This window comes from Scomber scombrus, chromosome 12, assembly GCF_963691925.1.
Source record: "Scomber scombrus chromosome 12, fScoSco1.1, whole genome shotgun sequence".
NCBI lineage: Eukaryota > Metazoa > Chordata > Actinopteri > Scombriformes > Scombridae > Scomber > Scomber scombrus.
Window position 1 is genome coordinate 9,393,946 of NC_084981.1, and position 26,124 is coordinate 9,420,069.

Below are 26,124 nucleotides of genomic sequence, written 5' to 3' on the forward strand. Positions count from 1 at the left end.
CTGCCGCAAAAAAGGGAGACACTCGCCCGCGTCACTGGTGCGTTAAGAGGCTCTCGATAAACTCGGAATATTGGGATGTTTACCACAAGAACTACAACCTTCCTCAAACTGTGACATTCAATAGGGCTGCACTTAAAGATGATTGTTTTTGTTGATTAATCCATTGACTGTTATCACGATTAAACCCTTAGCATACAACACTCCAAAATATAAGGCTATTCAGTTTACTGCAACACAAAGAAAATCCTCACAGTTGAGAAGCTGGAACTAGTTTAATGATTACTTGATAACAAATCAATTATCAAGATTGCCAATAGATTTTGTCAATCTATTAATTGACTAGTTAATTAATTGTCAATTCATCCATGTGCAACTAAATATTTTTCTCATGAAAAATCTTCTCTAACCGAAACTAAAGGCATGTAGGCCTACTGTTAACATTTTGAGTGGACCTATTAAGACTCAGAGTAACACTGGGATTTATAAATAAATGTGTAGTGGTTTATGTTTGTAATATTAAAACATTTACTGTGACTACAGATACACACAATTAGCTTTTTGAATTTGCTCTTGAGGTCTGAATTGGTCTTAACTTTGGGCTTAACTATGCTACCTGTATGCCAATCTACTTATGCAATGGTTCTCAACTTTTCTGATGTCAAAGACCCCCATACTGATGGCTGTGGATCCGTATTTAATAAGATGTGGTCCCAAAGATCCCAATCTGATGAGATTTAGTCAGGGTATTCCATAGCAGTCTATCCCCCACGTCCCTGCCAGGGAGATTAACAGTGAAGAGTGTGAAACCTGTGAACAGAATAGCTATTCTTATGAGTGTCATTGGGTTAACATCTAGTCAATGAAATAATAGTGCAAATAAAATATTCCTCATTTTTCTGGGGTCCGCCTGGAACCCCCTCAAGGACCAAAGTTGAGAACCGGTGCTTTAGGGTACATTGATCTGGATCTATTCTTGGAAACACTACTTTACAGTGATTACTCAAACGCACCATCATTCTCTCAGATAAACATTTTGACTGATTGGGGAATTAGTTGCGTGTCATCCAATAGAAAACAAAACAGGAGTCTGTGGGCAGGTCACCGGCTATGAGCGATAATAAGTTATTGTAGAGTGAGACCCTGAGTCTTGTCTGCGAGGTTTATTAGCCCATCACCAAAACAGATACATTAATCTTTGGAATGGAGATATATTAATTGTCAAATATGAGTCCGCTTTCATTTTAATATGTTTGCATGAAAAAACAAAAAACAAACAAACAAAAAACTTCATCTAGAGGACTTAACGTGTAGGTCTTTTAGTGATTCTATATGTATCTCTCAGAATGAAACCAGGAATATTTGTGACTATGACCTCCAACCTCCCAAGCAAAGGTAAATCTAAAAAGTCACCAACAAAATGAATGTGAAAGTGAACAGTCATTACAAGACATTACAGTCCTCACTCGGCAGGTGGCATATTCAGGATAGGAAGAGGAGGTACTGTCATTGTCTTCCTAAATTTCACATCCATAAACCCAAGTTCTCGAGGTCTCCATTGTTTACATTTTTCATGATTGAATTTAGAAAGTATTTTGTGTCTATCAAACTTATAAACAACAGCAAAGTCATTTTTATATCTATTAATATTATTTTCACTCCTCTGTCCCATTACCATATTCACTGTATCAACAAATTGACAAACTGAATTGAAAGTAAACTCATGTTATCTTTACTTTGTTATGATACTTTATTGTTTAGTTTTTAGTTTTTTTTAATTATACATTTTGTAAGTGACGTTTTCTATCAATAAAGTGATGGAGTTGTCATTATTTAATACCCAGAATATAACTTCTTTATAAAGTTTATTTTGTATTTGTTTGTTTGCAGGGTTGGGTTGTAACTAGTTACATGTAACAGCATTACTAAGCATTATTAATTACAAAATTACATCTGAAGTCTTACCTTTAAGATTTTGCTCAGGGTTTTACTCATTTTTTGATATTTAACATGTTACTGAATACATATATTGCTGTTTTTAATTCTTTGAAAACAATTTGTTAATTAAATTTTTTTTGTGTGTGTAAATAAACACACATGGGCTTAAATTGTGTTAAGCCCATGGCAGACTTTTAACTTTTTTCATAAAATATCTTTACCTTATATTCCAAAATCTACATGAACTCCCTTATAAATCATCTCAATATCCATGAAAAACACCTGAACTTAGATTTTGGTGGGCAGTTGAAAACATTCGTTAGAAAATTAGAAAAGCAATCAAAAAGTAATCAAATGCAAAATGTTACATTACTTTGATTAAGTAATTGAAATAGTTACATTACTCTTTACTTTTTAAATAGGGTAACTAGTAATGTGTAACCTATTACATTTCCCAAGTAACCGTCCCAACCTTGTCTTGATGTTACATACTGCGGTACAGCAGATGGCAGCATGCACCTTTATGTGGATTTGTAGTACCACCGAAAAACCAACGAAGAAGAAGTAAATTTGTTATTGCCTTGCAGTCAGCGCGGTGGGTAAATCACCCAGATTGCTCACCCCTTAACGAGCATTAGCAGGCTGTAATTCATGGGAAACGCAGGTATGTATGAAAATAATTTCTTCCCTGGATATTACGACTATAATAAAAATATAGCTTCAGCGGGGATAGTTGGTTGTTTTGGTGAATGTAGTTAGTGATGTGTTGGTTTCTTTTTTTCTATACAAACAGTTTTGACAGCTGCCGTTAACAGAGCGATGCGATGCAGCGACCAGGACAGCCACTAACGCTGTAAATATTAACAAATGACATCATATTACAAAGCGTTTCTTTTACTTATTAGGCCTGTTGGTATTACTGATTCCAAATAGCGGCTCTGAGGTCTAATGTGACATTTTATGCAAATATTATGGTTAAAAATATCGAGATATCTTGCGTATGCCTTTTGCAGTCAAGCTAGCTATTAAAATTCGTAGAGCTTCTGGAAAGATCTGTCAAAGTAAACTACCAAGTCACAACATTTTCCGAGTAATGCAAAGAAATTAAGGTAATTTTTTTCACATTTTTAAAGAGAATCATGCGATGGTATCACATACAAAACAACTGCATTTAAATATGTAAGTCTTGTAGTGGTGGAAGAAGATCCTTTACTTAAGTAAAAGTACCAATACAATAATACTGCAATTTAAAGTCCTGCATGAAAAATCCTACTTCAGTAAAAGTTCATTAGTATTATGAGCCTGGTGTAGTTAAATTATTGCAGTAAGGGTAGTGGTTTAGTCCCTTTGTCTACCACTAGTTTAGTCCAGTGGTTTCCAACCTAGGGATCAGGCCCCAAAGGATCACCAGATAACTTGTGAGATGATTGTGGGAGATAATTTTAGAAGGAAAAATCAGTATTTGATGGAGTTTTTAACATATCATCTGAAATGTGAACGCGACTACACATGTCGAAAGCCAAATAGGCTGGAAACCGCTGGTTTCATCGTTAACGATGTGTTGTATTTTAAAAGTGTGTTTATATAATTAATTGTGTCAAATCTTCATTTGAAAAGTAACTAAAGCTGTCAGATAAATGTAGAGAAATAGAAAGTACAATATTTCCCTCTGAAATGTAATGGAGTGGAAGTATAAAGTAGCATCAAATGGGAATACTAAAATAAAGAACAAATACTTCAGTTTTACCTAGAATAAGATAATAAATAATGAATAGTACATACAATAAGTTTTCCCCAATTTCTCCATCTGGTAAGGTTTTGGCTTTTATAAAACAAAATATATATATTCTGCCAACCTCATTAAGAACCTCAGTCTTGGGGACCTAGGATCTCACTTTGCTAACCACTGACTTGCAGGAACAAGTGAAGCGCTTTTATTTTGAATACAAAATCCTATACCGGAAGTGATTTGCTTTTACATCGTCTGTCAGCTGCTAGCTAGCTAGCTGTTAGCTAGCTGAGGCTGCAGCCGGAGTCGGTTTTGTTTTGCTTGTGCTGCCGTGTGTCAGGCTCGCCTGGCCAAAGTTTCGGGTTCAAGTCAGGTTCAAGTCAGGTTCAAGTGCGTCACTTTTACAACCGTCAGTGTCTCTCGAGTCAGTGGATAGACGCTAAATGTACTCTGCTAACCACTGACACTTTGTATTTATCTGCAGGTACCTGTTTTAAAAGTGGAGAAGCAGCTCAGCCAATCATGAATCTGCTATGAATGACTTGAGGAGAACATTTGGGGATTGGTTCGGTGCTGTCCGGGGCACTTTGGAGGATTGGGAAGGGAGACTTTTATTATTCCTGACTTCCTCAACGCCTTGATTGGTGTTGCACCTGGAGGGAGGTGCGGACGACATGGCCAGTCCACAACAGACGGATCTGTCATATGCGTGGGAAAAGTACATGGACTGCAGACTTCAAGGAGCGGATCTGCAGGTAGGCACTGCTGTCAGTCACTGTGTGAAGCCGGTGGGATACACACTCAGCTCAGGCTGCTTTCTGTGGGTGGTGGGGATGCTAACTTTTCACAGAGCTGTGATCCTGGAAAAGAACATTGGTGAGTCCTGAATAAAGTCAGGTATATCAAAGAGTTACATTAACTTCTCATTTGTACAGGAGATACAATATTTGTTTTCATTGTGTTTCTGTTGCAAAGTTGCTCCTGTGTAGTATTTCATTCATATATTCTTCATTTGAAATTTCACAATGATACAACTCTCAGACTGGTAGGTTCAGCATGTTTTTGTTTTGTAGCACTGCCAAATAACAAAGGTTTATTGTTTAATTTGTCATAACATAATGCAAATATGTCACATTACTGCACCCCGGTGTTGTTGTGACATTTTTGCTTCATTCCTGGTTGAGGTGATGTCACCCAACAATAGCAAACACTGTTTAGTCTGCTACTTGTAATTTAAACTGCCGAGATTACTTTGCTGTTTTTTGCCTTGGCTATTTCACAGTGAGCGACCATGAGTTAGAAGAGACTGTTGTAAAATGCTCTGCAGCCGTAGAAAATGATACAGTGACGAAAAAACAACAGTTTACAGAAACTTGCTTCAAATTTAAAATGCGTGTATGTGTTTGGAGATATGCTGGCCACTGATTACATGTTTTGTTGCCTCCTCAAGTCACGCTAAGTTAAGAGTCACTCAGTTCAGTCAAGAGTCACTTGGTTTCTCATCATACATTCATTGTGGTGGCACAGAGAAGTAAAAATACCACCGAAGAAAAACGATTGTCCATTTTTGCATTTTACATGCCTCGAACTGACTTTGACGTCCCCCGAGCGCCATTTTTGTAACCATAAATCTAACTGACACAAACCTCAAGCAGGAGCTTGAGTCAGTGCACAGAGGTGGAAGCTGGTGCTAACCACAGATTGTTCATTACAAGCGTTGCGCAAGTGTGCTTTCGTTCTTGTGTGTTGGTGTATCACAGAAATGATATGCAGTGGTTCTGACATTTCTGCCCCCTTCCACCTCCACCTCACTCATCTCTGCTGTCAGACAACCAGTAACAGCCATGATCACGAGACTTGGATTAGGATTGGACTGCAGGGTACAGATGAGCAGATTGAACCATTATGTTAGTCTATTATTCCTGATTTAAAATGTGTGAATTGTCCTTTTGAAGAAAGACCTGCTATCATTTTTAAAGCTAATGGGAGTTGAGAAAGCCTGCAGGGATTTTTTCCTTTCTTGGAAATAATGACTTCCTTCCGCTATAGTCATTGTGTCTTGTGATGGTGTGTTATGCTTGATCGCTTTGTTTAATCATGTTGGCGTGCATTAGGTTATCAGCTGTAGTAATGGTGCCGGCTTGTCTTCAGTTACTATAGTAATACTAAAGCTCGGACTGCGCTAAGCGAGCTGTGGCTTTCTATTAATGGAAACTTTACTGTCAGTTTTTGTTGTGACGACTCTCTTGGGAAGACTGTGTTTGCTCCCCCGCTTGTTAACTTCTCAGTGATCAAAGTCCTGTGTGTGTGTGTGTGTGTGTGTGTGTGTGTGTGTGTGTGACGCAGAGAAATGGTGAAATGAGCACAGCTGCAATCTGAGGACACAGTGACAGTTTGCAGCAGTCACATGAATACTGCTGCACTGTTTGGACACAATATTTTTTGCTCCATCTCATTCTGCCAATCACATCAGTGTTACTGTAAATTCCTCTCATGTCACCAATAGTGCCGTCCTTCAGTCACTGCAGTCAGTAGTATCCAGGCACATACAGCGATCATTGAACATAAAGTGATCATTAATTCAATTGAGGCCTTATTTTAAGACTCTTCCTTACTGTTCTGTAGCCAATCCTGTGATTACACTTTAAGCAAAGAAGGCAAAAACAGTAAAACAGTAGTGCGCCAGCTTGCTCTTTTCCTCTACCTTCTTCATCTTTTTTACTTCTTGAATCTGTGTTTTTGCCAATGTCAGTGTTTCTGTCACTGTCACACAGCGTAAAATTCAACGCCAGTAAATGCCCCGGGATGCCCTGATGGTTCAGTGGGTGTGGTTTAACACCGACCTAATGTTGACCCTAGTCTTCCTCTTTCTGTTTCCTAATCTGACCATCGTTCCCTGTAGCTGATTTTCTAAGAAAGTAGAAATGCCATCAAAAAAGCGTCTAAGCATTTCGGTGGATCTGAAGGAGAGCACTGCTCCCATGCTTGTGAATCAGTTTCCTGCTTATCGCATCCATTCTCCCACATAACAGCATTACCTTAAAAAAAAAAAAAATCACTTGTTATATGTCATTTCTAGCATTTACAATAAAGTAGCGTGCTGTTATTTCAGCTGCAGAATAACAGGATTACTGCTTCCAAGCCTTTCTTTTCATTCTTTACAATCTTCCTTTATATGGAGCCAAAACCAGCATATTAGTGCGTCCTGCTACAAAGATAATTTGCCTTAGGCACACTTGAATGAAAGTGTATATTTTCCACTCTCCCCAGTCTCTCTGAATCTTGAAAAGCAGAGTCATTTTTAGTCGAATGGTTACCTGGCCAGGAACCAAGGAGGAGACTGGGTTTTGTTGCTTGTGGATTGGTTGAGTTTCGTTATGAGCCAATAGGATGTTTCAAAACAGCAAAGCGAGTCGTTTGAAACACTTTACTTCTTGTTTGTCTTCTGGTGTCAAAAGGCTCCAGCTGTCTGATCTGTGCTGAATCTGCCTCGCTCTTAAATGACTTTAGATTCAGTCAGTAACAGTCTTGGACTAATGTTAACTCTGATTGAATTTGCCGTTTTGCGTGGAGATGGATGACACAAGATGACCTGCAGTTGCAGTTGACATTTTCCTGTGGGGTGATCGGGTTCATCTTGTAAGTGTCGCTCTGTTAGTCTGACAATAGTCATGTTTTTGACCGGTGTAGCCGTGAACGGCTAAATTGTAAATGTCCATTCTCTGCACTTAGTCACCTAGTCTCTAAACAAGTGTGTGTGTGTGTCTGTGTCTGTGTCTGTGTCTGTGTGTATGTGTGTATGTGTGTATGTGTGTATGTGTGTGTGTGTGTGTGTGTGTGTAAGCTGATTAAATATCGAGATTTTGTGAAATGGGACAACTCTGGTCACATATTCCATTCACATTACTCGTCATTAGCTTTCTAAGCTCGGTTCTGTGCTTTACATTCGTTCTGTGGCAAAGCCCTGAATCCTTGTCTAAAGAAGATTAAACTTGTCGAGCAAAGGAGTGAATGAGAACGTTAGTGCTTGTTCACCTTCATCCACAAAGTTTATTATTTGGCTTGTCGGGACTGAACAATGTGAGAGATGTCTGTAATATTTCAGTAAGAGGCTGCAGAGTGTTATTAAAGACATTCATAGTTTGTCTGGCATTAAGGTCAGCTGTTATATGTAGCTCCAGCTATTGAAAGCATTTAACAATAATGCAAATGGATCATATTCCACATCTGAGCTGCTAAGAGCACTGAAAGTGTGTAAAAGTAATGGCTACATTAACTGGTCTCATATGTAGTTTTCGTACAGAAGTTTAGTAGAATGGAAAATATTCTTGTTTTTTATTTTGAAGGTGGATGAGACTGATTGGCCAATACATTTATTAAAAGGCTTGTTTGTACAAAGTAATATGTGAGTTAAACTCTGATCTTTTTGATATGACATGATTTCCTAATGTGGGTTGTTTTATTATTTATAACCTTTTAAAGGCAGCATTACTACTGGATGTACAAGACATTACTTGTATTAGAAGATGGAAAGATAACCTTTGTTGGAGAGCTACAGGACTCTTTCAGATGAGTAATTTCCAAAGTAACCTGAAACTGAAAAAGTGCCAGTCAGATCACGTTTGGACTGGAGATTTCTCAGCCGTCATGTTGCCACACATAGTAACGGCTAACCTCAAATGATGAGTGTGGGGAGGGGGGCTCCAACCAAAGCTCCTCTTTCATAACTAATGAAGTCAAACCAATCTACCTGCTGTGTTAGAATCACATGTAGCACTGATTGACTGTAGAAATTGCAGGCCTGCTTATATTACAGCATATCTGGCATCACATCAGTGCAGGGATTCTGTTCCATGTCACATGTCACAGTAATCTGCTAGTAATAAAATCATCACTTTTTAGTGAATTCACCATGACTAAGGACATTGCACTTTGAATGAAAATCAAGCGCTACAGTTCAAACATAAAAAAGCATGCAGTCAGGCTTTTATCATGATGTCTTGTGATCATCAAACTACTTTAAGCAAAAGTTGTTGATCATCTTTTAATTGTATGCAGTGTGACTTTTTTTCCTGAGTGATGTTGTTTACCAGCCTCTTTTAAGTGAAGTCACTTTCTAAGGCTTTTCCAGTTGACCACAGGACTCGTTTCACATCTGCATTTGTTGTTCCTCCCCTTAGTTTCAGCCTGACTTCAACTAGCTCGGGTCTCATGGCTGTTCCAAACGATTGGCAGAATAGATGAATAATTCATCTCTTTGGTTCTGGGTTGAGTCAGACTCCAACCATATCCATGTCTCTGCTTTTTCCACCCAGTGGCATGTTATTAAGTCAGGTCTCTACCTCAAAAACACAGACTCTCCTGTCCGCTGAGGGGGAAAAAAAGGCCAGAGCAAGCTGTTTGGCATCTTCTTATTGACAACACCAGCTTGCACGCTATCTACTAGCAATGAAAACAATGAAGCCGAGAGTGACACATTTTCATTTCCTGCACGGTGGCTGAGCTCAAATAAAGGTCAATTCTTTTGACAATACGGACCTGACGCTGACAAAAACACAAGCATGCTCTTTATGGTAGCTTCTTGACATGTTGTCGTGCGTCTTAATGGGGGAAAAAATAAAGTTATTTGTGGGGTTGTGTGAAGCGGCTCTGCTCTCTGATTCGTAGTTTGTGAGGAAATGCGGAACGTTAGGGGCTCCTCATGATGCTCATCATCACCCAAATGTCAAATTAGATCAGTAGGGATCTCAAACCGGAAAAAAACATTGCATAACCCACGCCCCACGTCCTCACTCTCTCTCTCTCTCCCCCCCCCTCTCTCTCACGAGGACAGGATCACATCGCTTTCACTGCCTCTGCCAAGTTGTAGTCTACCCAATTATCCAAAGCGAGCTCGAGAGGAAAGTCTGTACCAGCGTGAGTGACTCAGCCATTAGACTCCCATGACTAGGCCTCCCATGATCGCCATGTTGGATAAAAATGTTTTAAAGACAGGTCTCAGCAACTTTGGCCCACAAATTACAGCAGCTTCGCCAAGGAAACCGATACACAGACTTAGATACACAAACAGAAGTGTTAGCTTATGTGGCAGCTCCAGGTTGTAGCTGAAGTATTTCCTCACAAGTATAATGATAAGTATGATTAAAAGCAGCAGCATTTTTTTTCACCCAAGTCTGAAATGAATCTGTGTTGTTTGTGTCTTTCTTATCATCATGTTGCAGGTTAATTTCTCTTTGAACCCCTCACAGCTAAAGGGAAGCTGATGAATATACTCACATCATCCTTCAAATGATATATGGTTAAATTACTTTAAATGGATTCTGTCAGCAAATCATAAAACAGCTCGGGGAAAAGAATATCAACATAATTGAGCAATATGAGAAAATAAAGATCGCGGCGGAGGAAAAGGTCAAAGCTTTCTTTTTTTTTTTGTTTACAAAGTGAGCTTTGTGAAACTGTTGATTTCCCTCCCTGAGCTGTATTAATCAGTATTGGCAGTCTCTCCATTATCAAATCACCTCAACTGGTGACTGGTTTGTGCCGAGTGCATTGTAATATTGGATTAGAGCCTCAGAGGAAAAAACAACCCCATTGCTGGGAAATTAGTGTTTTCGTGAACAACTCAGTTTCCCATAAGAGGAATACATACACAACAGTTAGTGCAAGGATAGACCCAGTCATTTTAAATACTCGCTCATTCTGGGAGATTGATTTTAACAGACTCCAGCATAGCTCCAGAGTTTATTTATTAAACTTCTAACAGCTCCTGGCAACCTTAAAGCCTTTATTTCCTGCCAGTCACCCCCTCCCCCTGTTTATCTTTGCTCTCATCTGTTGCTGCATTTGTTTCTCTCACCCTTTTTTTTTTTTTGTTCTTGTTTGCCTTCATGTTTTGCCCCTGTCCTTTCCTGTCTCTCTCATGATCCATGCTTTTTTCTTTCTCTTCCTCTTCCTGTGTGTGATGTGGTCCAGCCCCCTGGCGTGCAGTGACCCCCTCCACCTACCTACCCACCTACCAACCTACCTACCTACCTACCTACCAACCCACCCATCCATCTCCCTCAGTGCTTGGGGTGGGTTGTTGCCTCAGCTGTTGAAGTCTCACCCTCCCTGCCCCTTCTCTCTGACCCTGGTGAGTGTGGTCAACTCTGCATCTTCATCACCATGGCACCTGAGATTATAGGAAGTTGCACCTTTAAACATCTTTTTAGCTTGTGACAAACTTGCAACAATCAATAATGTAAGAAGATCTATTTCGATGCTATTTGTAGTGATAATAATGTGAAAACAACAGTTGCTTTTACTGTTCGACACAGGAAGGAAGTTGACTCACCACGCAAATATATAGAGCAGCTGCTTTTTGCCATAAGTGTTACTTTAGGGGCTGCACTCACCGTGACACTTACAAGAAAAAAGTTGAGGTGTGACAAAAATGCAGGCACCTGAATAACTGATTTGAAAGTTTCCCTCTTGTGTTTTAGTCACACAGAGTGGGGAAATGAGTTTCACAGACACACATAGCTGATTTGAGCTGTTTTAAGACATGTAAAAAAAAAAAAAAAAAGAGACCGAAAATAGTAAACATGCTACAACTATAAATTACGCCATATTCTCTTTTAAAGGGCTGTTTTACATCACTCGCTTTCTGTTTTTGTCTCTTTCTGCTCTTATAGATATATATATGATGGTAATGGCTTCCATAATTGAGCCCTTGCAGAAATCCATATCGATGTCACTAAATGATTTGCTGTGGTGTCGCTGTGACATAGCTTGCCTGCACAAACATGTCACTGTCTCCAAATTTGTGTGGAGTGATACTAGCAGTTTTACAAATTGTATATTGAAGTCAAAGTACATTTATATAAAATAAAAAAGAATTAAAGGCACTTGTTGAGTTATGTTTACATTCAGTATTTCTCATTGTGTGTCTCCCTTGAAGTTTAATAAACGTGTAGAATGAATCTCCTTCCTCATGAAACATCTGTAAGTCAGATTTTAAAAATGGTAAATCCTCCATTGTTTACCATATTTTTTTTGTTTTCTTCTTCATTACCTTTGCTGGCTCATTGCTTTGCTTCTTTTCATATTGCTGCTACCAACTGTCGGTCAGCAGAATAGCATGAAACAATGGTCGAGGGTGTATATTGCATCACCTGCGTGCACACATCATATAAACAATACAGGGACCCACACCCATTAAAGCTAATGGTGACATTTTTCGTCATGTTGAATAAAAAAGGGACATTTTACCTTCATATATTGCCTTATAGTACCTTTTTTAAAGGACGCTGACAACATTGGGGCCCTTCAATAATCATAACTTCATATTATTGTTTTTTCCCCCATTCTGTCAGCATATTTAGTGCATCATAGGTCACACTGTTTGTAATGTGATTGGCTTCTTCATCTTCATGACCCAGACACTGAGCACAGCCACATCAGTCAGATATCAGTGTTGCCTGAATGAACGTAGCCAGTGGTGTCAGATTAGCAGAGGTGTAAAGCTAGCTCTTGTGCGGCATGAGGGGACCACAGGGACGCTGGCCTAGAAGATCACACGTCTGCCAGGAAGGTATTAACACGCTACCCCCAAACCAGTAATGCAGTTAAAAGCGGTCAGGTGGCTTGTCTCGCTGTTCAGACCCAATTGTTGTGGCGATTCCGGTGGTGAGAATGTGGTCAGGCTCTGAAAGCACTGACACGAAGATGAGTTTGTCTTTATACGATTGTTGTTTCACCAGATTCACGGATTCAGTGGTACTGTAAAATAACTGAAACCTATTTAAAGAAATCTGAAATATAATATCTAAAATATTTCTTGTCTTTCATTTTGGTGTTATTTTGATGTGTGTGAAAGGTCAGTACTGCATCTGATCTGATAAACAATGGCTGGAGTAATAGGTCCGCATTACAGGATTAGTTTCTGTAACATTACAAACAAACTGGATTTACCATTATGTTTATCAGTTATTAAACATAAAACTATTCACAGTCATGATGCAAGATATCATTTGAAGTGTTTTTTTTTTGTACAGTGCATTTTACATCTCAGTTTGTCTTCATGTGAGTGCAAGTACTAATCTGCGTTTAATTCATGTTTCTACTGTTGTGTCTTATCTCTGTCTGTTTTCAGGTCAGCCTTCAGAGTCTAGAGAATTTCCTCTGCCTCTTCCACTATGTGCAGCATCACCCCAACCACAGCCCCAAAGATGCACTGAAATTCTGGTAGGTATTATGATTTTAACTTCTTAAATGTAGCACTAGGGAGGTTTTGTCTCACTGTGGATGGGTATCACCTTGCTTCTATATATAATGGACTCCAAAACAGCAGCCTTGAAGAGTACACAATATTAAATCACCATCTCATTGGAAAAAAAGAACATTATTATGGGAATAGTGGGCAAATACTACAGTGAATAAAGTTCAATATTCAATATGATGCTGTAAATGATAAATAATGTAAGTTGTGACATGGACTGTGTACAGTTATCGCAGTACATTAGCTATTGGAGTACATTGCTGCATAGATTTACATATTTATGAGGAATTTGTGGGACATTAGGTCCCCTTCAGGGCCTCTTGTTTGTACTCTGCTTTGTGTAAATAAGTCACACACACACGCACTACCTGGAATTAAGTGCATGCATTAGCATTCGTGAGCCATGTGTTCCCACAGCTGAAAAGTGATTAGTTTGAATAGGTGTTTTGGTTAAAGCACCTGAAATAATGTCCTTGTTTATAGCAGTTGAATGAATGAATGAATGACAGGCAGCGTGTGAAGTGTTTTCCTGCACCCCCCTGACAAGGGTCAAAGTGGACATCAGTCTGCCAAGCTCTGTGGTCATGAAAGCAAATGCCTGCAGTGAAGCGTCACTTGGACTCTTTGTCGAGGCTTCAACTCCTTTAGTCGTGAGAGTCAGCGATTTGAGCTAGAACAAGGTGGGAAAGAGTTTCCAATATGCCCCATTCGAGCTGCTCTATCATAGCTCTCGGTAAGAGGTCATCAGTGATTCTACGCTGCAGTTGTGGACGGCAGGCATCCGGTCTGAGGGCTTCACCTGGAGATACAATGGCTAGCATTTGGTCCAGATCGTACCAGCATCCATCATAGCAACCAAAGCCCTGGAGTCACTCGGTAGGTGGAGGAACACTTTAGGGCCTGGCCAGAAGCTCCAGTACCTCCGGTTCTCCTGTTTTCTGATGAGTGTGTGTGAGTGAAAATATTTCCTGAGGCCACAATAGAACAGTGCGTCCTGTTCTGGACCTTAATCAGGGCAAAAACAGGGAATAATGTGTCCACTTTAAGAGCCAAAGGTTCATCACAATTCTGTTTCATGTTATTGTTGGAGGCATCACCCTGTGTTTGCCTGTGACACTCAGATCCTGAAGGGAGGCTGAGTGCCGGCAAAACCTGGCTAACTTCGCAGGTCCACTGTGCAAACAACATGCAGATGCAATTAATGCAAACTTTATCTGTCAGTGCCTGCCGTAGGTGTTTGATGCCAAGACACAAATGGCATCTGTCATGTCCATCTTCTGAGCTGAGACGGACTAAGTAGGACTTGCAAACGGAGAGCATGATCAACTTCAGGACTGAATTTTTCATGAACCAGCAAGGGGTTCAAGCCTGACCCTCACCATCCGTTAGTCCCCAATGGGTAGTGCAGGAACGAGATTGTTCCTACCCCACCTATATGCCATCAAGGTGAGCGCACCTCGGCATTTGTAGCCATCTATAATGCAGGCTAGTGATGTTGCATTAGAATGAGAGACAGTCGGCTACAAATCCATTTTAACCAACACCCATAATGCGGTAGGGCTAGTGTTGTAGCTTCCTGTACATGCACACGATGCATATCCAGATATTACATGTGTGTTACACCTCTGGGAAACGTAAATTCTGAAGGACTATGAGTTATCTGTTTGAGTCATGCATGGATGCTGTATTATGTGTAGTTTAGAAATGTGGGGCATTGAATTTGATGAATTTACTGTGTATCAGAGCACAAATGATACAAGAATTTGCACAACACACCGACTCTCTGTCTCTGTCTCTCTCTCTCTCTCTCTCTCTCTGTGACTCTCTTCTTTTCCATCTCCTCCTGCTGGAGATAAATTAACAGGAAGCAGCTGTTTGATGTTTTAGACAAGCAGCTGTCTGGCAGCTCAGGGATCCCATTTTGCCCTTTTCTTTCTTTCTTGTCAGATCTCTTTTCCTGAGACTGCTTATACTGCTGCACAGAGGAGCCGCACCACCGCACGCCAGCCACAGCGGACCACAGGACAACAGTAACATGTCTATCCGTCCTGTGGTGCGCTGTGCCCGGCGTGCAGCGGTGCAGCTCCTCAGTGCAGCAGCGGTCCCACTCTACGAGCTGGAAACATGCCAACACAGAGAGTATTTTTGATATTATCAATTGCCTAAAGCATCCTTAAATCTCCTGTGAAGGCCTTTTGCTGTGTCACAATTAATCTGATAGTTTCTGCTTTCCCCCACACAGAGAGGGACAGAGTCGAATAAAGCTTGTACTGTTTAAATAACTGAGTTGGAGTGAAGAACATCAAGATAATTGGCCAAAGGGGAAACACAAAATTAACACATGGGTACCTTTGAGACCAGCCATATCCATTCAGTGGACAAACATATTTCACCCAGACTCTTAATTATTATGGCGAGCTTGAACTTAAAAAAAGGCTGCATTGAGTCACTCAATACTTTGTAACTCCCTAGCTGATATAGAAGCCATCAGGCTGAAATATTTGGCTAATCCAACTACTTTTTGCATATTGAAGTATCAATGTAAATATGTGAATGTATGCAAAATTACACAAGGTATGATCAATGTAGTAAACTGTATAACTTCAGACATAACCATTTTCTTATGTAAAACTAAAAGCTTAATAACGATGACCAGTAACCATTAGTGTTTTATTTTGATAGAAATTTGCTTGGATTAATTAATTTACATTTTTTAGAAATTTTCTATTTTCAGAGACAGACTTGTTTTAGTCTCAGGGTTTGCACCACATCTGTAAGGTGTGTATGGCTGGTCTCAAAGGTACCCATGTGTTAATTTAACTATGGCTGTTTTTAGAGCTCCACAGAGAGAAAGTATTAAAGCTCAAATTACATTCTGTATTGTAAGTGTTCTGGTCCCAGAGCTGTAGGTGCCTTTACAGTACTGTATTATCATAGTTAGTTAATGGGGGTACACTGTTCGTACACCTTTTTATATACAGGGGCTATGCAAGCTGAAATGATTCCACAAAGACTGATTGTTTTGTTAGAGCCTCCAGCAACTTCAGATCATCATCTTCTTCAGGCCATCATCTGATTCAGTAAGGTTTGAGAAAATGAGCTCCCTTCTTATCTCTCAAGGCTATTTTCAGTATGTAACTACTCTTCATTGCTTGCTATCATTCGTGTCGGCGCAGTGCCATTGAAGTCAAGTAGTAACCCTCCATGTAAGACTAAAAATTGCTTCCCATGTTCTTATAGCGCCAAAACTGTTCATCGATATGGATACGGGTTCTTGAAAACAGTAGAAACCATGTTGCATGTGTTTAGCCAATTTAGTTTTTTCCTAACCTTGTTGTCTCAGTTACAACTAATAATAGAACAACACTAAATAAAAGAATAGCATCAACAGAAAAATGTCATGGTCTGTGAATTTTTATGGTATTGATGTTACTGATATATTTACTTATTTGTGAAACCCTGTGATCTTGATATGGGCCAAGTATTGAATTAGAAATAATAAAATAGAAATGAAATAAATCACTGCACTCCTGGCCATATAAAGATGAAGCCTCGGTCTCAGTTCTTGAGACTGAACATGTTACAAAAACACCCAGCAGCATCTTCCTGTAGGATAGAGTACTCTTTTCTTTTTTTTCTAGTTGGCCTTTTTGTGCATTTAAAAAAAAAATCTGAAAACAGTTGTTGTACTGGAGAACACAAAGACAGTTACTGTGAGTAATGGTTGATTACAGAGGTCTTCTACAGGGCATTGGGGGCTCGTCAGTATTCCGAAGGCCAGTCCCCTCACCATGTGACATCACATGCTTTCATGTGATACGCTGATCTGCTGCAAATCTGGAAAGCTTCCATTTGAAATTCCAATTTAATGGAATTTGTGCTGCAGAACAGAAAATTCAGTCAGCACTCGTGTGAGGAGGTATGCCGATACAGCCAGCAAAGCCGCAGTCAAGCTTGGAGCAAACACAAGATGACTGGTAGGAAACTGTTTGGCCCAGTAACATTTGGTAAGATGATGATACCTACACTATGTACATGTTAAACAGGCGATTGTCAGAAATTACTTATTGCTAATTATTTGATATGCTTTTGCTATTAGATTCTTGATGTGGATCATCGTAACTAAACTCCTCTGTTTGTACATGATTGTTAGGGCTTTAAAAGTCTGGATTAGAGTAGCAGCTGAATGGTAGCAGTGTAAATGTGGAAATTACTGTAACACCAAGTTGGAAATTAAGAGAGATAACTGTTTGATGGGATTAGATATGGCTCAGTCCTGGGGGCAGGTCTTGAATACATGTTGGTAAATTCACATTGAGCTGTGTAATTGGGATTGTCCTGTAAAGGGGGTGTGTATCTCTCACGGTGGAGGGAAAGAGGTGTTAGGGCTGTGTGTGTGTGTGTGTGTGTGTGTGTGTGTGTGTGTGTGTGTGTGTGTGTGTGTGTGTGTGTGTGTGTGTGTGTGTGTGTGTGTGTGTGTGTGTGTGTGTGTGTGTGTGTGTGTGTGTGTGTGTGTGTGTGTGTGTGTGTGTGTGTGTGTGTGTGTGTGTGTCTTACGCTGAGACCTACAGCTTATTGTCAGTCACATTTAGAGGAACACGTGGTTGTTGGGAAACATAAGCATACTTGTTTGGAGGCGCTCTTACCTTCAAGCATGAATCTCTATTTTATGACTACAACATGTATGACTGGGCCAATTTTCTGTGTAATTGGCTTTGACTTTGTGAAGGATTCTTATTGTACCTGTGTCAAAGTCTATGAAATGTCCATTACATTGAGCCTAACAGAATGTGGAAGTGAGAATAAACTGCTGTTATGTCACATTAGTTGAATTGCAGTTACCATATAAAACAGTTATGTATGATCATCACTAAACTGCAGTTTTTGCAAAGTAAGTAGTTTCCACGGTCACTTTATGACACAGTAATGTGGCAATAGTTTTTGTTGTTATTAAAACGAAAGTGAACAGTAAAACTGGATAAGCAAAACGCTGATGTGATGGATACATATTCAATGTTTCCACTCTCAAAATATATAAAGTTTTCATTTTTGTTTACAGTATTAAGGAAGAAAATAATGCAATTTGTTTTTCAAAAGACAACTTCATAATCCTACCATGTATTTTAAGTTACAGATGTGCAACAGATTTGAATGTGCCATCGCCTTCTGATGTTTTATCTCTTCTGTTGTAGCTCAGACATGAGTGGGGCCAGTAACACACTGGCAAGGGAGTTCCTGACCGATGTACATCAACTGTGCAGCGCGGTGGCTCAGAGAGCGGAGGCACGGGAGGAGGATGAGGAGGAGAGTCACATGGTTGCACTGGGAGAGTACTTGGTCAGGGGACGAGGCTTCCTGTTGCTCAGCACGCTGGACTCCATCATTGACCAGGTAAGAATGCTAAACACCACAATTTAATCATCATGAAAAGTATTGATCAGTCGAGTGAAAGTATGCAGGTTTGTTTTACTATTTTACTATTATACAGCTGTTTAATATGAGCCTTACACGTTCACATTTCTGCACATAAGCATATATAACTTCTGATGCAACAAATATTGTTTTATTAAAAGGAAATTGCAGACAGTGTTTGCAGTAGACATACAGTATAATGAAAATGCATATTACAAGCATCAAAGATTATGCAAACATCAGAGACATCAGCTAGTAAGATTAAAGAGGTATTTATTAACCTGGGTGCAATAAACTCAGTAGTGGAAAAAAGGGTTATGTAATGACAAGATTCTGTATAATTTAGTGTACAAAGTAAATAACATTCACTAGAACATACTGTGCATTTCAGGGTATTTAATTTCAGCTGTAGGTTACACATATCCATGACTGAAGTGAACTGAGAAATTCGATAATGAATGCTCATTTTCATTTTCAGATGCTGTGAAACATTTAACCCAATTATTATACAACCACGCTAGCGGTGTTGCTGGCACACATGCCCACACTTTGTTTGATTGGTTGACTGATTGCAGAAAGTTGGTCTCTTTGTTCTGCTGCTGCTGCTGCTCACAATATTTTGACTTGGCAAAAAACAAGATCTTGGCATTGTTCTGTAATCAGTTTTAGCATGGTGTGTAAAATGCAATTTAATTTAATTGTATTTTTAATTATATGATACACCACATATGATTGTAACACTATCTTTCTAAATAGATTTCCCAGTATTGGTGGGGGAAACTGTACCATGGAGGCAAAAGCAGCTACCCTGTCTCTTAACATCTCCTATGTGTGACAGTGAGTTGTGAACACTCTATTTAGGGGCTCATGTTAAATGATAGGAATGGCCTCACAGAAGCAAGCATTGTTTGCTCTGCTCATTGGCACCAGGCTCTGACAGAGCCCAGTGTTTCCTCTGCCTACACATTGATGTACTCGTCTGCAGACTCCACCAGCAGAGCTCAGGCTACGCTGTACTAAGTGTGCTTATATATATTAATCAGATCTGTGAGTTGACCAGTGTTTTTGAGTCAAATAACAATTTAGGAGATGTCCTTATCCGGAGTGAATTATGGGGCTTTCCACAGTTCTACACATACAATGAATTGCATTTTAAAAGGCTAGTGTCAAACGAGGCAAAAGCTGAAAACAATATGAACTTTGAGTGTTGCAGCTCTGTGTTTTTCTTGACCAGTTCCTCACGTCAGACATGGTGCACAGCTGAACAACAGCATACTTAAAACATAATAGATTTATGAAGTGTTAAGTGTTTTGATGCTGGTGATGTAAAATTAGCTGTGAATGTGAATAAACAGGATAAATGCCAACAAAATATGCCATAGTGTGACATGGCCATATAGATAGACTGATTAAGTATTTGGACAAGGATCCATCAGCCATGGATGCCTTTTGATATAATATAAATGCCAATCTGTTTAAAAGGCTACAGATAGAAAGATGTGATCAGCGAGTCATTTTCATGCCAAACAGTGAAGTTTATATAATTTCCACTCTAATCATCTTATCTGACAAACATGACAGATGTAAACATGTCAAAGAAAAGAGAAACTGTGTTATATTTTTCTTAGCATTTTGTTTCTTCTTGCAATTCTTGCAAAAAATAAAGTTTTATAGCTTCTGGGATCGCTAGCTTTTCCTTCACATTGTAACCATTCTGAACTAACATAATGCACAATATGTTTGGTTGAAAACATGTTCCAAAAGGAAATAAGTTCATAAGTGATCATCGTCTGACCATCCACCATCCAGCATTCTGTCATGCTGGATTTGGCTCACAACTAAATAAGCATTTTTGATTGGCCGATGTCAGCTCTACTTGCTCACTAATGCACTGCTTTTATTCATGACCAGCATACATTTTAGATACTGTCAGATGATAATTAGTCTCTAAAAACTAGTGCCAGTAACCGTTGTAGCACCAGAATAGAAACTAGAAATTAATCAAATATAAGAGCCCAGAAATGCTTCAGCTGACTTCATTTGTCACCAGTGGAACCAACCAACACCGTTACGTAGGCAATGATGTCACTCTCTATATGGATAAAAAAAATACGAAAATCTGTTTTTCACATCTATATTCTCAACAGCTTTTTAAAATCTGATTTTGTGCTGGTATTTTTCTAATATATTTGGGAAATATGCACGTTTCATGTCCCTTTTAAAGAAGTGTGTAATTCTCTGACTTGGGGTAACAAATGCATTATTGAATGAAATATTGTAACGTGATGAATGTGACCCTGTGTAAGTGTCTCCGTGGCCGAGTATTCGTTATATCGCTCAGCTAATTTCACACACACACACACACACACACACACACACACACACACACACACACACACACACACACACACACACACACACACACACACACACACACACACACACACACACAGTGTTTTCTCTTTTAATGGGAGCTTTCATTACAGAAATGTAATACATTCATGTGCCAGAGTGTTATCACAAGCCCCAGCTGTGTGTGTCAGCAGTGTGCGTCAGCTGTGTTCTGAGTGGAGTCACATTCAGGGCCAGACACTATAAACATTTATCTGTAAATGGGATAGAATCATTTACTTTTAACAAAACATGGTTTCAAATGTTAAATCTAGTGTTCAAATCTAGTAGAAAATGTATTTTGAATGTGTTTGATCTACTATGCTGTTTTAATACTCCTACCTTTTCCCACCCTGCCCGATACTAATTCTGACTCTGCTATAACTCAGGGTCATGTCAGTATAATTTACTGTGAGTAATAGAATAAATATTCTTATTTATTAAATTACTAAAAACATTCCCACTCTTCTTCATGACAGTTTAGATGAACAATAAGTAGCTTAACATTATACTTAAGATATCTAAATGATCCTGGAATAGAACTGACACACAAAATGTAATAGTTTATATCATGGTAATTCACACTGATATTAGCCACTCTATAAAACAGTGAAAAGAAGATGTGCTTTGTTCTGACCAGCAAGCTCATCATTTTTAATTCACACAAGAAGGAGTAGGTTGATTGTTTTAATTAACACATGGAGGAGTTGGTTCTCTCTGCTGTGGGGAATGCTCTGCAGAGACATGAGATCCTCCAGGTCTCAGAAGTAAGGCTGTCAAGTACATGCTACATTGCTCCCAGACACACTTACACTGTTGACTAACTTACTAGCTATCTAAATGCAAAGTATGTAGTTCTAAGTAAAGACTGAAAAGCAGTTTGGAAAACAGTTCAATTTAGATTCAGCGTGAATCTTTAAAGTGACTGACTTCTTGATAAAAGTAAGGAGACCCATAAGGACATTGGTATTGATTACGGACAAGAGATTGTCTCTGTGGGAGTGTCTTGATGTGACATCAGACTGTGACCAAAGCTTTCTCGGTAACCTCAATGTGTTTTGTTGCACTGTCAGGAGTTGACCTGCCGGGAGGAGCTGCTCACTTTGCTGTTGTCTCTGCTGCCGCTGGTGTGGAAGATCCCTGTACAGGAGGAAAAAGCCCCAGGTCGGTACCCACATATACTTCTATATTACTTGTTCTTATTCATGTTGATGTTAACAGTTCATGCCTCCCACCATCCAGCTGTAATGGCATGTGACCACTTCTTATTCCTGGTCTGTAACTAATGGTAGCAATTTACATACTTCACTTTATGAGTATAAAATTTGCTTCGAAATCGCAGTTCTGTGATGTGCAAAAACTTTAATATCGTTTGCACAGATGAACTGTGCTGCAGACTGAATTTCATGGGTCAGCAATGTTCTAGCTGTGTTTATTTATATATTTGTTTCATTTAATCTTTAATCTCTTTTACGTAATGCTTTACCGATTATTAAGGTCAAGCAGTGTTTCTAGCATTAGGTTTGGTCTGGTGACATGGAGGCGATGGAATGTGAGTGTGAATAGTGTTCATCAAACGGCTTATTTTTATTTATAACGTTCTCGGTTTACTTGATTAGCACTGCGGACAGTGTATCATACTAATTTTCAAATAGATAAATCCGTTTTTAACAATTTTAGCGTTACAAACTGAGGCAGTCACACAACAGAAGACGATTGACGGCAGAGGCCTGTGACCTTAGGATGACACCGGTATTTAGTACTGGACTGATGAGCCTCTCTAACATGGACCCTAGACATTTTTACTTTAATTAATCCTTACGCACTGAATGTGTTTAACAAACAAGGATTAGCTGCTGACATGCGTCTGAGCTTTATGGTTCTTATCTAACACTTTTTTTCTTTTTTTTTTTGTAAATTGAAAAGTCAGTCTTTGGGAGAATGGTGTTAGAAAAGTATTAATATTAAGTCCCAAGGCCTGAAATGTAATTATTTGGATATTAATTACCCTTAACTTAGTCTGTACATCTAGAAATGCATTTGGTATGTATGTAGTACTTAGTACATCCAGAATAAAACTGATGGATGATGTTTCTCTGTGTTGACAGATTTCACCCTGCCGTCCCTACTGGAGGTTTTCCTTAACTGGGAGGTGAAGGCCGTCCCTCTCAGAACAGGACAGAAGACTGGCACAGATGAACAGGATCCGGGGAAGAGGTCACGTGTCGGCAGCGGCTCCTGGAAATCACGGAGGTTGCGCAGGACAGCCCAGAGATATTCTGTAAAGGATGCTCGGAGGTCCCAGGTTTCTACCTCAGATTCAGAAGCCAACTGTGAAGACAAAGCTGTCTCTGGCCCGGGTGGCCCAAGGAGCCGGAGGTCACACGGCTCAACCATCCGGGTAAGCTGTCAACATCATCGTTCAGACGCCTCGCAGTTAACATCCACCGCCACCAACACCGAAACCATGAGTGCCCCATACCCTCATCCTAGAGCCCCTGGGTCCCAGATAACGGACACTGAAACCCTGACAGACCCCGCTGCAATATCAATATTCAACCGCATGGAGAACTCACCCTTTGATCTCTGCCATGTGTTGCTTTCACTGCTAGAAAAGGTGTGTAAGTTTGACATGAGCATCAACCACAACCCTGGCCTGGCAGTCAGCGTTGTACCCACTCTCACTGAGATCCTGACTGAGTTTGGAGATTGCTGTGGTCCAGGGGGAGGGGGTGGAGGTGGTACAGCGGCAGAGGAGCTTGCTGGAGGCTGGACAGAAGAGCCCATCGCCCTGGTTCAGAGGATGCTCCTACGCACCATCTTGCACCTGATGTCGGTGGATGTGAGTCAGAGTGAAACCCTTCCAGATAGCTTGAGACGCAGCCTGACAGATTTGTTGAGAGCCACCCTCAAAATCCGAAGCTGTTTAGACAGGCAGACAAACCCCTTCGCTCCTCGCCCCAAGAAGACCCTGCAGGAGGTCCAGGATGACTTCTCTTTCTCTCGCTATCGCCACAGGGCGCTGCTGCTTCCGGAGCTTCTAGAGGGGGTACTACAAGTGCTGCTGGGTTGCCTGCAGGCTTCCACACCCAACCCCTTTTTCTTTAGCCAGGCACTGGAGCTCATCCATGAGTTTGTCCAGCACCGTGGCCTGGAGCTGTTTGAGGCCACAGTGCTGCGACTGGAGGGAATCGGCAGGGCCAGGGATTCAGAAGTAGGAGGTGAGGCCTCAGAGAGGCTACGAGGTCTCATTGCAGGTGTCTTCAAGATCATCAGTGCTGTTAAGAAGGCAAAATCAGAGCAGCTGCATCAGTCAGTGTGTGCAAGACGACGTCACCGTCGCTGTGAATATTCCCACTTCTTGCATCACCACAGAGACCTGTCAGGTTTGCCTGTCTCTGCTTTCAAGCAGGCCGCCAGACGTAATCCCTTTGAAGAGGATGGAGAAGGCAAGGAAGGGATGGAAGGTGATGCGGTGCGTTACCCTGAGCGTTGCTGCTGCCTGGCTGCCTGTTCTCACCAATGTCTGCGGCTCTTACAGCGCCTCTCCCCCAGTGGACCTGCTGTGTTGCAGGTACTGGCTGGGGTGCAGGCTGTTGGAATATGCTGTTGTATGGACCCCTGCTCAGTAGTAAGACCCCTGCTGCATGCCTTCCAAGCTCCAGGTCTGCGTAGTTACCAGTCTCATGTTCTAAGTGTTCTGGGAAGACTGATCCTGGACCAACTTGGTGGTGGTCAGCCCTCAGAGAAAGCCAAGCTGGCCTCCTGTAACATCTGCACTCTGGACAGCAGCCAGCTGCCAGGTCTGGAGGAGACGCTACAGCACGGGGAACCTTCAGCCATTTCTACCAGTCTGTGTTACCGTTCCCAGGGTATTCTGCCGAGTGGAGGGGGGGCAGAGGACATGCTGTGGAAGTGGGATGCCTTGGAAGCCTACCAAGAACTAGTGTTTGGTGAGGACTGGCAGCTGAGCCAGCAGATAGCTGGCCATGTGTGCCACCTGACCCTCCGGGGCAATGCCATAGTTCAGTGGCAGCTTTACACACACATCTTCAACCCTGTGCTGCAGAGAGGGGTAGAGCTGGCCCACCATGCCCAACAGCTGGGGGTTTCCACTGTCTGTACTCAGGTCTGCAGCTATCACACGCAGTGCCTGCCAGTGGAGGTACTTCTCATATACCTGCAAACACTACCTACCCTCCTCAAATCAAGGTGAGCTATTTTACATCACCCTAAAATGTGTTTTTCTTAAGTCAAAATGTTCCCTGATCGTCATCTTACTGTTACTGTTAGTCAATCTGAGTTTTTCCTGTTGACTGCATTTCAGAGTTCTGATAAAGATGTGTTTTAAATATGTGTTTTACATATTTTAGGTAGAAAAATGTGCAGCAGCAAGTTGTCTGAAAATGATCAATGTTCTTGGATTAAGTAAACTGAAGCATCAGTAATCTGTGGTTAGACTTATATCTCATTACATTAAAGTGATGCAGATGGTAACATTGAAAATTTCTTACTCAAGAACTGGATGCTGCTTCTTTTTTTACCATCACATAAAGCAGATACAGTTCGGCAGCTCGCAGGAAGACACCTAATCCATTTGAACATTGTTTGCCATTAGATCTGTCTCTCCAGGTCATTGCTAATTGATGCTAATCAATAATTTATTACAGCTCTGTGGACAGAGTGAGACATGGAAGATTATTGACTGTTTATGTAACATGTTATGAGTACAGTAGTCTGCAAGGGAAGTGTAAGTTAGCCTGACTAGGTAGTATCCCACCTTTCACTCAATGTATGCTGGGATCGGTTCCAGCCCCTTGCGACCCTGAACAGGATCAGTGGGTATAGAAACTGGATGGATGGATGCTTTGAGGCGTTCTGTCAGCAGTGGGCTGATAGGTTTCCTCATTAACATTCAGAGAATGGTTTTCTGCTCTCTGCAGGTTTGACTGACATTCAAAGTCTTTACAGCTCTGATGTTTTTCATGTGAGCCTTTTCAAAAGATACTTACAGAGACAATTTGAGTTATTATGGCTATGTAAAAGTACATTACACATATCAGTCTTAAATCCAAATATATCTCTAATTCACAGATCATGAGTCATGTACTACCTCAACTTAACATCATAAATGTTCCAGTTTTCCCACAGCTATCTCAGTATACTGATGCCTAATACATGTTTGTACTTCATATGCATCAAGAGGTCCTCTAATATGATTAGTTGTACCAGGGATTCATACCTTAAGTACTTTAATTTGTAGTTGAAGTGAATTTTCAGTACTCAGTAAATTAATTCCAGCAATAAAATTGCAAGTAATGAGGCAATACATGGCTTGATTTAGCCCAATCAAGCATATTGATTTAAACTATTTACCACCAATTAAGGGCACAAAATA

General features: G+C 40.4%; 1 protein-coding gene across 1 annotated transcript in view; it reads left to right on the top strand.

The window, feature by feature from the left end:
- The first annotated feature begins 3,964 nt into the window (after positions 1-3,964).
- The window catches only part of lyst (lysosomal trafficking regulator), a 53,789-nt gene continuing 31,629 nt past the window's right edge, over positions 3,965-26,124 (top strand). The window contains exons 1-6 of the mRNA XM_062429987.1: positions 3,965-4,054; positions 4,149-4,419; positions 12,798-12,889; positions 18,116-18,314; positions 21,800-21,890; positions 22,835-24,938. Coding sequence (XP_062285971.1) covers positions 4,339-4,419; positions 12,798-12,889; positions 18,116-18,314; positions 21,800-21,890; positions 22,835-24,938 — 2,567 coding nt within the window. The 5' untranslated portion in view covers positions 3,965-4,054; positions 4,149-4,338. The remainder of the gene's footprint in view (positions 4,055-4,148; positions 4,420-12,797; positions 12,890-18,115; positions 18,315-21,799; positions 21,891-22,834; positions 24,939-26,124) is intronic.